The sequence below is a fragment of the Lipotes vexillifer genome, unplaced genomic scaffold, assembly GCF_000442215.2.
Source record: "Lipotes vexillifer unplaced genomic scaffold, Lipotes_vexillifer_v1.1 scaffold39, whole genome shotgun sequence".
In the NCBI taxonomy this organism is placed as follows: domain Eukaryota; kingdom Metazoa; phylum Chordata; class Mammalia; order Artiodactyla; family Lipotidae; genus Lipotes; species Lipotes vexillifer.
The window spans coordinates 2563951-2581073 of NW_006787038.1; the positions used below are offsets into that span (position 1 = coordinate 2563951).

At 36.7% G+C, this 17123-nt stretch overlaps 1 protein-coding gene across 1 annotated transcript in view; it reads left to right on the plus strand.

Moving 5' to 3' along the window:
- TTLL5 (tubulin tyrosine ligase like 5) overlaps positions 1 to 17123 on the plus strand; it is a 318465-nt gene that overhangs the window by 88827 nt on the left and 212515 nt on the right. Inside the window, exon 18 of the mRNA XM_007459755.1 lies at positions 11035 to 11097. Within this exon, the coding sequence (XP_007459817.1) occupies positions 11035 to 11097 (63 nt within the window). The remainder of the gene's footprint in view (positions 1 to 11034; positions 11098 to 17123) is intronic.

Below are 17123 nucleotides of genomic sequence, written 5' to 3' on the forward strand. Positions count from 1 at the left end.
ACTTAACAAAGCTTTTTCTCTTTTGTTTTCTTCTAGAAGTTTTGTAATTTTGGCTTTTATATTTAGGTCTATGATATGCATTGATTTAATTTTTATGTGTGGTGTGAGGTAAGGGTTGACTTGCATTTCCTTCCATATGGATGTCCATTTGCTCCAGCACCACTTTTTGAAATTATGTTATTGAATTTAACTTGGCATCTTTGTTGAAAGTTAGCTGAAATATGTATGTATGTATATTTCTAGACTTTATTCAGTTTCACTGATCTACATGTTTGTCTTAATATCTGTAGCTTTATACTAAGTCTTGAAATTAGGTAGTGTTGTAAGTCTTCCAACTTTGTTCTTTGTTCTTTAAAAATTGTAAAATTTTTTAAATTTCTTTTGACAAAGAAATTTTAAAATTTCTTTGTCAATTTCTACACAAAAGTCTGCTGACTTTGGATGGGCATTGCATTGAACATATAGATTAATTTTGGGTGAGTGGATATTTCAGTAATGTTGAATTTTCCAATCCATGAGCATGATATATCTCTCCATTTATTTAGGTCTTCTTTGATTTCTCTTAGCAATGTTTTATAGTAGTTTCCAGTGTAAAGATCTTGAACACGTTAAACTTATCACTTAGTATTTCATGCTTTTGGATGATGTTGTAAATGTTATTTTTAACAGCTTTATTGAGTGATAATTGACATACAATAAGTTGCATGTATTCAAAGTGTACAATTTGATAAATTTTCACATATGTATATATCCATGAAACTACCACCACAATCAACACAATGAACATATGCATCACTACCAAAAGTTTCTTTGTTCTCCTCTGTAATTCCTCTCTCCTGCCCCTCCTTTTCCCTTCCCTGCCTATTCCTGTCCCCAGGCAGCTACTGATCTGCTTTCTGTCAATAAAGAGGAATTTGCATTTCCTAGAATTTCATAAATAGAATTCTATTGGTTGTTCTCTTATTTGCTTTTCTTTTTTACCTGGCAAGATTATTTTTTGATTCATACATGTTACAGTATGTATCAGTGGTTTAATTTCTTTTTATTGTCAAGTAGTATTCTGTTATAGGCATATATCAGAATTTGTCTATCCTTTCATCTGTCAATTAATATTTAGGTTGTTCCCAGTTTTTTGTTATTGTAAAGAAAGACTCTTTGAATATCTATATAGAAATTTTTGTTGGAACATGTGCTTTCATTTCTCTTGGGAAAATACTTACTTGTGGAATGACTGGATCATATCACTGTATATGTGTAACTTTTTAAGAAACTGCCATATGGTTTACCATTTTACATTCCTATCATAAATGTATGAGAGTTCCAGTTCCTCCACATCCTCACGAACAGGTGGTATGGTCAGTTTAATTTTAGCTCCTCTAGGAGATGTGTAGTGATATCTCATTATGGTTTAATTTGCATTTTCCTAATGATTAATGATGTTGAGCATGTCTTCATGTGCTTGTTTGCTGTTCGGTGATCAAATATTTTGCCCATTTTTTAAATGAGATTATTTGTTTTCTTATAATTAGGTTGTGAGAGTTCGTTATATTTTCTGGATATAATTCTTTTATCAGATGTGGGCTTTGCAAAGATTTTGTCCCCCAGTATGTTACTTGTCTTTTCATCCTTTAAACAGTGTCTTTTGAAGAGGAGAAAATTTTAATTTTGATTAAGTCCAATTTGTCCTTTTTTTCTTTTAATTACTGTGCTTTAGTATCTAAGAAATCTTTGCCTATCCCAAGTTTTCTATTTTTTTAATAGAAATGTTGTAGTTTTAAGTTTTACATTTAAGTCTGATCCATTTTGAATTAATTTTTGTATATGGTATAAGATATGGATCACAGTTCTCTTTTTTTCCAGATGGATATCCAGTAGTTTTAGCATCATTTTTTGAAAAGACTACCCTCTCTCCATTGAGTTATGTTTCACTTTTGTGGAAAACTGTGTGGGTCTATTTCTTTATTTTTTATTCTTTCCCATTGATCTTTTTGTTTTTGTGCCAGTACAGTGCCACACTGTCTCGATTACTGTAGCTTTATAAAAAATCTTGTTCTAACTTTTTTCTTTTTCCAGGTTGTTTTGGCTATTCTAGGTCATTTGCCTTTCCATTTGGATTTTAGAATTAGTTTGTCAGTTTCTACAAAAAAGCCTGCTTGGGATTTTCATTGGGATTGTATTGACTCTCTAGATCAGTTTGAAGAGAATTGACATCTTAACAATATTGAGTCTTCCAACTCATGAACAAGGTATATCTGTCCATTTATTCAGGTCATCTTTAATTTCTCTCAGCAGTGTTTTGTAGTGTTCAGTGTACAGGTCTTTTACATTTTTTTGTCAGATTTCTTCCTAAGTATTTAATATGTTTTGATGCTATTGTAAATGATTTTTTTAAAATATTTATTTATTCATTTGGTTGCACCAGGTCTTAGTTGTGGCATGCATGTGGGATCTAGTTCCCCAGCCAGGGGTCGAACCCAGGCCCCCTGCATTGGGAGCATGGAGTCTTAACCACTGTGCCACCAGGGAAGTCCCTGTAAATGATTTTGTTTTGTTAATTTCAGTTTCTGATTGTTTGTTGCGAGTACATAGAAGTACAAATGATTTTTCCATATTGATCATGTTCCTATAATCTTGCTAAACTCACTTATCAGTTATTGAAAGTTTTTGGAGATTCCATTGGATCTTCTACCTAGTTGAAAATGTCGGTGAATAAAGACAGTTTTCCTTCTTTGTTTCCAATCTGGATGTTTTTTATTTCTTTACTCTTGTGTGATTACACTGGCAAGAACCTCCAGCACAGTGTTGAATAGGACCAGTGAGAGCAGACATCCCAGTCTAGGGTAAGCAATTAGTCTTTTGTCATTAAGTATGATGTTAGTTTTAGGTTTTTCATAGATGCCCTTTATCAGATTGAGGGAGTTCCCTTTTATTTCTCTTTTGCTAAGAGTTTTGATCAGAAATGGATGTTGGATTTTGTCAGTTGCTTTTCTGCATCTCTCGACGTAATCATATGGTTTTTCTATTTTGGTTTGTTAATATAGTGAATTACATAGATTTTTGAACGTTAAACCCAACATTTCATTCCTGAAATAAATTCTACTTGGTCATGATACAGTATCTTTTTTATATATTGTTGAATTTGATTTGCTGAAGTTGTATTTGGATTTTTACATCTATGTTCATAAGAGATACTGATCTGTAGTTTTCTTATAACGTCTTTGGTTTCAGTATGAGGATAAGATATATAAGATATTTCAGGCTTTGGTTTCTGGCCTCATAGAATGAGTTGGAAAGTGTTCTCACATCTTCAATTTTCTGGAAGAATTTATGGAGAATTGGTATTATTTATTTCTTTAATGTTTGATCAAATTCACTAGTGGAGCCATCTGGACCAGGAGTTCAGTTTCAATTTCTTTAACAGATATAGGACTATTCAGGTTATCTATTTCTACTTGAATGAGCTTTGGTAGTTGGTGTCTTTTAAGGTATCTGTCCATTTCATATATGTTGTATTTATAAGCATAAAATTGTTCATAATCTTCACTTACCCTTTTAATATCTATAGAATGTGCAGTGATGTTACTTTTCTCATTTCTGATATTGGTAATTTGATTCTTCTCTCTTTTTATCCTATTCAGTCTGGCTAGAGGTTTATCAATTTTATTGATCTTCTAAGACACCCAGTTTTTAGTTTCATTGTTTTTTTTTTTTTCTATTTCTTGTACATTGACTTCCCCTCTAATATTTATTATTTCCTTTTTTTAACTTACTATGGGCTTCATTTGCTCTATATTTTTCCCCTAGTTTCTTTAGGTAGAAGCTGATGTCATTGATTTGAGACCTTTCTTCTTTTCTATATGGGTTTTAAGAGCTATAAATTTCCTACTAAGTACTGTTTTTGCAGCTTCCCATACGTTTTGATTGTTGTATTTTTGTTTTTATTCTGTCTTTGGCCTGTGTGTTATTTATAAGTGTGTTATTTAGTTTTCAAATATTCGGGAGTTTTTCTAGAAGTTTTTCTTTCCGTGATTTCCAATTTACTTCTGTTGTACTGAGAACATACTTCGTGCAAGTTGAATATTTTAAAATTTACTGAGACTTGTTTTATGGTTCAGAATTTGATTTATCCTGGTACAATGTAACATGTACATTGAAATATATATATTCTGCTGTTGTTGGCTGGTGTGTTGTATAAATGTCCATTAGGTCAAGGGATTCGACAGTTTTGTTCAGATATTCTCTATTTTTTGTTGTTGTTGTTGTACGCGGGCCTCTCACTGTTGTGGCCTCTCCCGTTGCGGAGCACAGGCTGCGGACGCGCAGGCTCAGCGGTCATGGCTCACGGGCCCAGCCGCTCTGCGGCATGTGGGATCCTCCCGGACCGGGGCACGAACCCGTGTCCCCTGCATCGGCAGGCGGACTCTCAACCACTGCGCCACCAGGGAAGCCCTATTCTCTATTTTTAGTAATTTTATAATTATCAAGAGTCTGGTGTTGAAATCTCCCATTGTAGTTGTGACCTTGTCAGTTTCTCCTTTTGGTTCTGTCAGTTTTGCTTTTTATGGATTTTGGAACTCTGTTATTAGGTACATCTGCATTAGATTTGTTATGTCTTCTTCATAAATTGACTTCTTTATTGCTATGAAATGTCCCTGTTTATCCTGGATAATATTCTTTGTCCAGAAGTCTATCTGCTATAATATACCCACTCTAGCTTCCTTTGTTTTTTTTTTTTTAAGTTTAAGGTGTATAGTATAATGATTTGACTTACATCATGAAATGATTATCACAATAAGTTTAGTGAACATCCATCAGCTCATAGAGATACAAAGTTAAATAAATAGAAAAAAACTAAAAGAAAAACTAAAGAACTCTTTAACTTTCATATATAACATATAGAAATGTTACTTCTCTTTATCATGTTGTGCATTATATCCCTGGTACTTACTTATAACTGGAAGCTTGTACCTTTTGACTGACTTCATCCAGTTCCTTCTCCCCTCACCCCTATCTACTCCAGCTTTCTTATGGCTAGTGTTTGCATGCTGTATCTTTTTTCATTGTTTTACTTTTAATCTATCTTGTGTCTTTATAGTTAAAGTAGACTTCTGTCAAAGAAGGAGGTCCTGCCATCTGTGGCAACATGGATGAACCTGCAGGGATAATGCTAAGTGCAATAAACCAGACAGAGAAAAACAAATATTGTATGATTTCACTCATATGTGGAATCTTTTTTTAAAAAAAGAAAGTAGGGCTTCCCTGGTGGCGCAGTGGTTGAGAGTCCACCTGCCGATGCAGGGGACATGTGTTCGTGTCCCGGTCCGGGAAGATCCCACATGCCACGGAGCGGCTGGGCCCGTGAGCCATGGCCGCTGAGCCTGCGCGTCCGGAGCCTGTGCTCCGTAACGGGAGGGGCCACAAGAGTGTGAGGCCCGCTTACCGCAAAAAAAAAATCAATCAATAAATAAATAAATACAAGTAGAACTCATAGAAACAAAGAGTAGAACGGTGGTTGCCATAGGTTGGGGCAGGGAAAATGGGAGCTATGGGTCACAGGGTACAAACTTTCAGTTTTAAGCTGAATAAATTATGGGGATTTAATGTACAGCATGGTGATATGGTTGAGTTTAGATATGCCAAATTACTATTTGTTTTCCATTTGTCTAATGTGTCATTTGTTCCCTTTTTATTTTCCCCTGCTGGCTTTGGATTAACTCATTTCTCTTGCTTCTTTGGTTTGCTTTTTTTTAAGTGTGGTTGCTCTAGGGTGACAATATGCATCTCTTACTTACCACAGTGCACCTTAAAATAATGTTATACTGTTTCAGGGACAATTTAGAAATTTTACAACCAGTATAATTCGATTTCCCCCTCCTGTCCTTTGGGCTGTTATTGTCCTACATTTTATTTCTATATACGTTATAAATCCCATAGTACATTGGTTATTTTTGCGTTGAACAGCTTAAGGAAATTTAAGTATGAGGAAAAGTCTCATAATTACACATTTACTACTATTTCCTCTGCTCTCCCTTCTTTTGTGTTGATCAGTTTTTTATCTGGCATCATTTTCTTCCATCTGGAAAACTTCTTTTAGGATTTATTGTAGTACAATCAATTCTCTCAACTGTTGCTTGTCTGAAAAAGCCTTTCTTATATCGATACTTGCAATTTTTGAAAGATATTTTTTAGTGGTTGTAGAGTTCTGGGTTGGCACTTTTCTCCCGACACTTTAAAAGTGTTTTGTTATATTTTGACTTGCATTTTTCTGATGAGAAGTGTGCAGTAATTCTTACCTTTGTTCTGTGCATAATGTGTCTCTTTTTCTCTGCCTGCTTTTTAAATTTTTTTTAACATCTTTATTGGAGTACAGTTGCTTTACATTGTTGTGTTAGTTTCTTCTGTATAACAAAGTGAATCAGCTGTACACATATCCCCACATCTCCTCCCTCTTGCGTCTCCCTCCCACCCTCCCTATCCCACCCTTCTAGGTGGTCACAAAGCACTGATCTGATCTCCCTGTGCTATGCGGCTGCTTCCCACTAGCTATCTGTTTTACATTTGGTAGTATATATACGTCAGTGCCACTCTCTCACTTCTTCCCAGCTTATCCTTCCTTCTCCCCGTGTCCTCAAGTCAATTCTCTACGTCTGCGTCTTTATTCCTGTCCTGCCCCTAGGTTCTTCAGAGCCACTTTTTTTTTTTTTTTAGATTCCATATATATGTGTTAGTATACAGTATTTGTTTTTCTCTTCCTGACTTACTTCACTCTGTATGACAGACTCTAGGTCCATCCACCTCACTACAAATAACTCAATTCTGTTTCTTTTTATGTATCAGCCTGCTTTTAAGATTCTTTCTTTATGACTGATTTTCAGTAGTGTGATTATGATGTATGCCTTGGTATCACTTTCTTCTTGTTTCTTCTGCTTGGGATTTGTTGAGCTTCTTGGTCTGTGGGCTTATAGTTTTCATCAAATTTGGAAAACTTTTGGCCATTATTTCTTCAATTTTTTTTTCCATTTCCCTCCTCTCCTTTTGGTACTCTGGTTACATGTTAAATTGGTTGATGTTGTACTATAAGTCTGGCTCTGTTCATTTTTTTATACTCTTTTTCTTTCTTAGTTTTGGATGGTTTTCTGTTTCTCTGTGTTTGTCAGTTTAGTCATCTTTTTGTCTGCAGTGTTAAATCTTCTATTAATTCTATCCAATTAAATGTTCATTTCAGATATTTTACTTTTCATCTTTACCACTCCCATCTATTTCTCTTTATATCCTCTTTTTCTCTTTTTTTACAATTATTTTCATGATTTCCTTTAGATTCTTGTGCATATATTATGTTTATAGTAGCTGTTTTAAAATCTGTTTCTATTATCTCTATTGTTTCTAAGTCTGTTTCTACTGACTGATTTTCCTCTTGTTAATGAGTTATATTTTTCCTGTTTCTTCACATGTACAGTGATTGTTTTTAATTAGATGTTTTAATTGGACATTGTAAATGTTGTGTTGTTGTGTTTGGATTTTATTGCTTCTTTAAAGCCCGTTGAAAGTTTTTTTTTTGTGGCCATACACTTAAGTTACTTGTAGATCAGCTTAATCTTTTTCAGGCTCATTTAAAAGCATTTTTATGGTTTGTTTAGAATAGCTTTTTGTTTAGGTGTAGGATAGTTCCACTACTGAAGACTCTTTTGGGGTGTCTATTAAATGACCCCCATATTCAATGAGATCTCTCCATTCTGGCTGGTGGGAACTCAATCAATTGGCAGCCCTGTGTGAACTCTGGAAAGTATTCAGCTTACACTTTCTCCTTAATGTTCTTTATCCTGACAGTTGCTCCTTGCACAGCCTTGTGGACTTTCACCCTATGCCTGAGTAGATCTGTATTCACCCAAAGACTCAAAGGGTCCCTTGGGATGACTTTTTTTTTGTTTTTTTTGGCTGTACGTGGGCCTCTCACTGCTGTGGCCTCTCCCGTTGCGGAGCGCAGGCTCGGCGGCCATGGCCTACGGGCCTAGCTACTCTGCGGCATGTGGGATCTTCCCGGACTGGGGCACGAACCCCTGTCCCCTGCACTGGCAGGCGGACTCTCAACCACTGCGCCACCAGGGAAGCCCCTGTGATGACTTTTTTGATTTCTTCTTATGCATAGCTTCTTCCTCTCCAGGACATAGCTTTGAAAATTTTAGCACTTCCTAGAACTTTGATCTCTGTCTTCTCAACACAGAGACTCTTGGGTTCTACTCGAATTCCTTCTCTTTCTGCACTGTCTGGAATTGCATCTAGGTGGGAAGGTGGAGCAATCAGAGGGCTCCCTTTATTTATTTCCCCCTTTCAGTTATCACAGTCCTGCACTGCCAGTTGTTTCATATATTTTGTGCACTTTTCTAGCTGTTGATGGTGAAAGGGCAGGTCCTATAGCAGTTATCATCTCATATGTAGAAACAGAATTCTGTTGGTAAGTTTGTATTGCTTTTGAACTTTTTCTAAAAAACAATATGTATTCTTCCTTTTTCATTCAATATTATATTACTAAGGTTCATTTTGTTACATGTAGCTAGAATTCATTCTTTTTCAGTTTATTTTATTCTTCTGTGTGTTTATACTGCTGTTAAATTTCCCATTCTCTTGTTGATGGTATTCGACTTCTTTCTGGTCTTCTGCTGTTAAAGACTGCTGTGCTCTAAATATGCTTATATGTGTCTCCTAGGTATATATCTAGGGATGGAATATATCTAGGGCCATAAGATATGTGGATGTTCAACTTTAAAAGATAATGCTAAAAAAAAAAAGGTAATGCTAAATTGTTTTCCAAAGTGACTATATAAATTTATACTCCTGTTAGCAGTGCCTAGGAGATCCCGTTGAGCGCTATCTTCTCTAACATGTGGTACTGTCAACTTCTTAATTTTTGTCAAAATACTGAGTGTAAAATGATATCTTATTTTGGTCTTGATTTGCATTTCTCTGATTACTAGTAAGATTGTACTTCATTATGGGGAACACATTTTTCTTCCTCTGGTGACTGGCTTCTGGTTGGGACATTAGTGGTTCTAAGTAGAGCCAAAACTTAGAGGAATAAAAGAAAGAACTAGTTCTTGTCTGTTTTGTTTTGAAAGCCCAGCTGTTCATAGAGAAATCTTTTTACCTTGCAAAATATTCTATCCATGTAGTTTAGTTACACCTTATAAAGACCCAGGAATTCAACAAAAAGATATTGCTTGGCTTTTCAAAATTAGACTTTTATCTTTTGATATGTTTTTGAAGAGGTTGAATATTTGCAGTTACTAGACAACATATCTTTTAATTAATGAAAGTGGAATCCTCTTAAGTTTTCAAGAGGCAGGACCCTAATTTGAGTACCTTTTTCTAAGGAAACAATCGCAGATAATGTTGGGGTTTCTTAGGGAGTCCAGTAATGATACCTTCCTTTACTGGTTTGGTTTTGAACCAGTTGAGAAGACAAAGACTAAGATAGATGCAGGCCAAAATATCACTTTCCATACTCCACATTGATAAAGTCTAGGTTGGGAGACTTGGTTATATCTGTCTGCAAGTTAATGCACTTTCTGTTGACCCTCAGAATTGGACAGATTTACATACCCATTTTTAGGCAAGGTTAGACTGAGCTGTGCATCAGGAATACCTGATCCTGTAGGAGCACCAGAGGATATGTGCTTCCTAAGGAGAGATTATCTCCCCAGAGAAAGAAGGAAGAAGCTTGTTGAATTTTTCCTAAATTACCAACCTGGTAAATCACTCCACCTCTCCCGGGACCTTTGAGAAAAGTGGAAGAGAACACCAAGACTTTTAAACTAATTGAGTTATTTTCATGTAGTGTGGGAAAAATGTATTTATCTGCTAACAAATATGCCTTTTTAATTAATATATATTTATTGAATATCAACAAGTAACTAGCACTATGCTTGGTGCTTTGGAGTAACAAATATTAGATGGGGTCCCAGTCCTTTGAGAGTTAACAGTATTGATTATGGAGACATTACTTATACATATAATAAAAATAGCTCATATTTATATAGCTCTTTGTAATTATGATGTACTTTATACACATCATTGTTATTCCCATTTTAATGATAAGGAAAATAAGGCTCAGTAAAGTAATGTGACTTATCCATGATCACACAGTGGGACTTGATTCAGGTATTTTAACTCCAGATCCTGCTTTTCCCCGCTGCATCATGCTGCTTTCCAAGAAGAGAAATTTTACTCTATGAGACAGCGTTTGACACGTCCCTTAGGCATACAGTGAAGGCAGAGGTAGAAGGCCAGGACAAGGGCACCTCTGTAGACTTGGAGCAGTCATATCAGGGAAGGCTTCATGCAGCACAGTGGACTTGAGCTGCTTCTTGAAGGGTGTAGAGAGGGTGTGAAGAGAAGGTGTCCAGACAGAGGCAAAAGGACCAGTGGGAGGTGTGGTGTGAGAGGCTTATAAGGAGACTTGTCTGACTGTACTTTAGGACCCATGTTTAGTCTCTGTGTGGAGAAAGGGTGAATGAATTGATGGCATAGATGACCCAACCTTTGAAATCTTGTAAGAGAAAGTATATGCCTCCTGCAGTTGGCATCAAGGAGCCATTGAAAGCTTTTGAGAAATAAGATGATTGAAACAATCTGTCAACATTTTCATGCCCTTTATGCACCTCCCATTCCCAGCTTCATTTGACCTCTTTTCTAGCTGTAAGTGATTTTTGGTGGTGGTTTTATTTTTGTCTTTCAGTTTTTTTTTCTGAATTTAGTATATCAGCTTTTATTAGTCCAAGAATTCCTGACTTTTCTTTCTTTTTATTTTCTAATTTAAGTCCTCTTTATTCTTTTCATTTATTGTATTTTCTGCTATTCTAGTATTTTATAATATTATTTGAGCAACTATCTCCTCCTTTGTCACTTTAGAGACTATATATTTTTAGAAACAGTATATAAATAACCTGTCACTTTTGTGCTTGATTCATGTTTTTATTTCTGTATTTTCCCCTTCAACTAAGCTTTAAGAAATAACCAGTTCCTCTCTTTGTCTTTCAGATCCTACCTTGAACACAAGACCTCCATGAACTATATGCTGGCAACACGTCTCTTCCAGGACAGGTGGAGATTTGCTAATCTTATAAATTTAGTAGGACTAGGTCACAAAATTAAGAGAAAGTACATGCAAAAGAAGAAAAGAGGCTTTATAAAAGCCTTCAGTAATATCTGATAGAAAGAGCCTTACAGAAAACACAATATAAAACCTGATTTTTTCAGAATTCGTTAACTGTCAGCACTTTGTAATATTTCCAGATGCTACAAAATTAAACCGTAAAGATCTTTAAGCAATCTTAACACATACCCTAAAACGTGTCCTTCTTAAAGGAAGGACTTTACTCAGTGCCTTTTTACTTTCAGACGCAATTTTAACAGACATGATTATCTGTTTTTTCTAGACTAGACGAGATTAGAAGGATCAGATTAGAAAAGGTGGAGGGGTGGTAATTCACAAAATAAATACAGTGAGAGTTGTAAGAAATGACAACTGATAACCTCAATACAAGGGAAAATAGGGGAGAAATGATGGAAAGCAGACATTGGAATTCAACTAGCATAGCAGTCAGGGACTGCGTAGTCCCACATACTTCTGTTGCCCCTGAGACATAACTGCATTACAGTACAGTTCAGTAATTGACTAACAAGGAACCTTAGTTATTTAAAGAAATCTGCATTATTTTCAAGGTATGTGTGCTTTTTTTGTGGGATTCTTAAAAATAGATACCCAGATTCCAGCCATTTCTTGTAATTCATTATCCACTATCAGGATCTATATGGGATTTCCAGTTTCTCTCTGTAAATTTGTGGTTATTACCATTGAGTAATTACACTGTGTAGCTTCTAACGAAAGAGACCTTGAGATTTACTTGGAAGACATATAGAAGCTCAATTCTTTATATATAACCTGGTCCCAGTGCCCCACCCGCTACCTCCTCCCTGGAAAATTTTACAAGGATTCTTTATCTTTACTTTTCAGACATCATACTGAGGTGTGTTCTGGCGTGTTACTTTTCATTATTTTGCTTTTGCGGTGGATGAATCCTTTCAGTCTGAAGATTTAAGTCTATTAACTGTGGGAAATATTCCCCTTATCCTGTCTTTCCTCTCCTTGTGGAACTTCTGTTAGATGAAATTTGGATCTTTTGCTCTATCCTCTGTATTTCTTTACTTTTTTCTCATACTTTTGATCTCATTGTCTCTTAGCTTTAAATTCTTGGAGATTTCTTGAACTTTGTCTTCTAAAATTCTAAATTGATCTTCAGCCTTACCTATTTTGTTACTCAGTACCAGCACAGAAGAGGGTTGTTTGATCTACTTTTTTTATTTTGGCAAGTATGATTTTAACATCCAAGAACTATTTTTGCTTTCTGACTAGTTTTCATAGTTTATGGATATAATATTAAATTTGTTCTGGTACCAATTCCGATGTGGAGGAGGTAGGGTGTTTCCCCTACAGCACCAAGCAGTTGCACCCTTCTGTTGTCCGAGAATTCAGTTCAATTCTGATACTGTCTACCTGGAGATTAGCATCAGATTTCACAGTTTAAGGGTTCAGTCCTACAAGGTTCCACCCCCATAACTTCAGATGCTCGTCACAGGCCCAGGTTGTTACCTTTACTTCTACCTACTGGCTGTCTATCAGAGCTTCCCACGACCCCTTCCTTGGGTGCTATTAATTTGCTAGAGTGGCTCACAGAACTCAGAAAAACATTTAACTCATTAGATCACCAGTTTATTATAAAAGGATATAACTCATGAACAACCAGATGGAAAAGACACACAGGGCAAGGTATAGGGAAAGGGTACGGAGCTTCATGCCCTCTCCAGGTACGCCATTCTCCCCACATCCCCAGCCCGGAAGCTCTCTGAACCCCATACTCCTGGGTTTTTATGGAGGCCCCCTTACATAAGCACGATTGATTAAATCATCAACCATTGGTAATTGAACTCTATCTCCAGCCCCTCTCCCCTCCCAGGAGCTCAGGGGGATGGGATGAAAGTTTCAACCCTCTCATCACAGGTTTGGTTCCTCTGGTGACCAGCCCGCATCCTTAGCTGATCCAAGGGCTTTCTAAAAGTCACCTCATTAGCATGACAAAAAACTCCTCTACCACTCATCACTTAAACATTTCAGGGCTTTTAGGAGCTCTGTGCCAGAAACAGGGATGAAGCCCAAGTATATGTTTCTCACTATAAATCACAGTATTAAAAATATCTTTTTACATCTCTCTGACTATCATAATTACTTTATTTAAAGTTCCTTTCTATTTTTTGCACTATGTTTAATTCTTCTGGATTACTTCTATTTAGTTCATCTCATTCTTTCTAGTTTATGCTATTATATTTCCTGAAATATCTGGTGATTTTTGATTGTCCAGTCATATTTATAAGTAATGGACTGTTTGCTTAGGATTGGTAGTTTGCATGAGTTTCCTCAAAGGTTGTGTCAGTCTGTTTCTGAACTGACATGGACTCTATGCTTGAGGCTAGATCTTTCTGCAGTTGAGCTTCCCATGAGGTAGAATGAAGGCGGAACAGGCAATCTGGGAACCACCACCAAAATTAGGAAGCATTCTTTTAGGGGGGAGCATAGCAATTAAAAAATTTGAGATGTAATGACATACGTGCTTCTTTATTAACACATTCAATGATGTGTTAATAGCAGTGGGTCTAATAACTACCATAATTTAAAAAGTGTGATAAGTGTTGGCAATATTTTGTGACCCTGGAACAACTCTAAAGTAATATGAAAAAACGTGTTATTTCTTTTGGTAGCAAAACCCCACTTATATAAAGACACAGACGTAGAGAATGGACTTGAGGACCTGGGGAGGGGGAAGGGTAAGCTGGGACAAAGTGAGAGAGTGGCATGGACATATATACACTACCAAACATAAAATAGATAGCTAGTAGGAAGCAGCCGCATAGCACAGGGAGATCAGCTCAGTGCTTTGTGACCACCTAGAGGGGTGAGATTGGGAGGGTGGGAGGGAGGGAGACGCAAGAGGGAAGAGATAAGGGGACATATGTATACGTATAACTGATTCACTTTGTTATACAGCAGAAACTAACACACCATTGTAAAGCAATTATACGCCAATAAAGATGTTAAAAAAAAATCGCACTTATACTACTGTGGATGGTCCCCTACATGTATATGATGCTAAATTTCAGATAGAGGATTAATTTTTTTTTCCCATCCAAATTGGTGCCCTCCCTGACTTCTCTCTTAAGGCTGCAGTAACAGCTCCTGCTTATAAAGCATTCTAAAAACTTTGATTCAAAAAACATGAATTTCCCTGTTTAGCAAAGAAAGGCCCTCCTGATTTACTCTTGCCTATCTTTTTAGCCTAATCTCCACTTTTCAATACCAACCCATGGCCAATCAGACCATATCTACTGCTCTTTCATGCCTCTTTATCTTCACATTCCCTTGGAATTCCCATACATTCCCTTGGAGTGGCCTTCAGTTTATCCTGAATTCTTATTCTAGCCGTGGCCTTCATCTTCTTACCTAGACTAGAAGGAAGTTCTCCCTGCCCTTCTTATCCCTCCATCTGATTTAGATTCCCATATTGTACATATTGTATTATAATTGTCTGTTTACTAACTACTCTACTTTCAAGTTGGCTTTTAAGAGTAGGTACTTTCTTATGTTCATCTTTGTCAGTATCAAGAACCTACCACGTGGTAGGCACACACACAAAAACATGCCTTAAAAAAATGAAATTGTGTTTGTTGCAAGCCCTAACATCCTCCGTTAAATCTGTTCTTTTCAACCTGAATGGATGTGTTCTCTCTTGCAAATCCTGTTGCGTTACTGTCAGAACTACTTTCAAGCTAATTCTCTAATCATTTCATTTCATAATTGGTTCATTTGTCTGCCTTCTCTGCCCTCCCCAACTCATCCCCCCACTTACCCACCCTGCCCTGGCAAACAGTGTCATACCTACTGTCTCACAGCATGACAGTAATTTTAACCCTGGCTGCATGTTAGTAACACCATATTTGTGCCCTAGCCCTTCCCAGACTGAAGTCTTGTACTTACTAAAAGCTGCTCAGGTGATTATAATGTGAAGCCATGATTGCGAATTACTGGTGCAAACCATTATCTGATTAAAAAGTTAAAATAATAAAAGTTAAAATAATTTCTCATAATAAGTTGACAGTATTAGGACGCTGGCACAGATAGAAGACATGGGAAGGAAAAGATAAAACGTTTCGGTGGAGACAAATTTTTCACTTGATTTTTCTATAGATAGAAGATCTTGGTATTGATTGCATCCATCTCCTTTTTAAAAAACCAATATCATAGGTTACCTGTTGTATGATTCCATTTATATAACAATTTTGAAAGGATAAAATTTTAGAATGGAGAACAGATTAAAGGAAGCCAGAGGTTAGGTTATAAAAGGGCAACATAGGGGGTCCTTATGGTGATAGGATTGTTCAGTATCTTGTCATGTGGATACATGAACCTACACAGTGATAAAATTGTACAGAACTAAATATACACACTCACAAATGAGTACAAATAAAACTGGGGAAATGTTTTTAAAAACAGAGAGGGTCAAGTGAAAGGAATTTGAATGAAAAACAAAAGCCAGTTTAAACCTGAATGGTACTTACTTCCTGTGGTTAGACCCCAGCTCTAGTTTAGAGACAATGAAGAACATCTCTTTTTTAAAGAGGTTTTTTAAATTATGGAAAATCTGTTTCTCATGAGCATCTTTTTTGAACCCCATGAAAATTGAGATTGGCTTCTTTCCCTTATACAGTTCAGTGCAAGTAGAAAGAACACTGGAGTCTGAGAGCAAAGTTATAGGTTCAATGTTAAACCCTTTAAAGCTCTGACATTGGGCATGTCACAGAATGGTCTTATCCTGCTCCTTTTTATAAACGGGGCTCAACAGTTGTTGTGAAGAATAAGTGTGATTAGATTTATGGCGAGATACACAAATGCAAGTAATTGTTAGAAATTTCCTCTAGAATTCATTTGTCCTCTTCCTTTTGTTTTTTATTGATCCTCCCTAAAGGTTATGGTACTCTGTTCTTTTCTGAGCATGTTCTCAGTTCATCTGTCTGCTTCTACCCCAAGATGCCTTCCCTGGCATAATTCTATGTTGAATTTCTGTAGTACAAATCTCAGGAGTGTGTGTGTGTGTGTGAACTCAGGAGACAATGAATATCTGTGTAATGCTCTAACCCACTTGTCCTTTCTAATTCTGTAGGGGAAACCCAAGAAGAAGCTTATTGACAGGAAGAACACGGTAACTGATTCTTGAAAGTTGAGAAGTTCTTTCTATGTGCATAATATGTGACCATACATAGGCTAAGCATGATACTTTATATAACCATTTCAGTTTGACTCAGCTTAAATAGTAACATAAAAATGTTTTCTATTGAGGCACTCTTCCGTGGCAACTTTTTACAAACTAAGTTTGGGATTTATAATCTGTCATTTCAAAATGACAATATGTCATTTCAGTGATAATAATAGTATTCTTGTTTGGCTACGTGAGAGAGCCCAAAGTATTAATGAGATTTCAAGACCTGTCTCATGCTAAATTCAAAGAAAAGGTTATGTTTTGGCCTTGACATACCTGAGGCATACAGCTTTGCACCTTATGGGACTGACCAGAGTTGCTTCCACTGTGCCTTGGAACTAAAAGTGTGAAAAATACCTGTGGCTCTTAATTTTGGCAGAGGAGAGAACGGTCTTAGAAGAACCGCTGGGATGGCCTTGCCCAACCGAAGACTGCAACTAGAACAAAAACTCTTAACCCTAGTTACACATCTTCTGGTTTGAGAGATTATGTAAATTCCCTTTGTGCTATTTCTCTTTACAAAGCAAAATGACAATAAGAAAGAAACCTATAGCTAGCTTTTTGTTTCACATTTAAAAATTAAGATAAGGGGGGCTTCCGTGGTGGCGCAGTGGTTGAGAGTCCGCCTGCCGATGCAGGGGACACGAGTTCGTGCCCCAGTCCGGAAAGATACCACGTGCCGCAGAGCGGCTAGGCCCGTGAGCCATGGCCGCTGACCCTGCACGTCCGGAGCCTGTGCTCCGCAACGGGAGAGGCCACAAC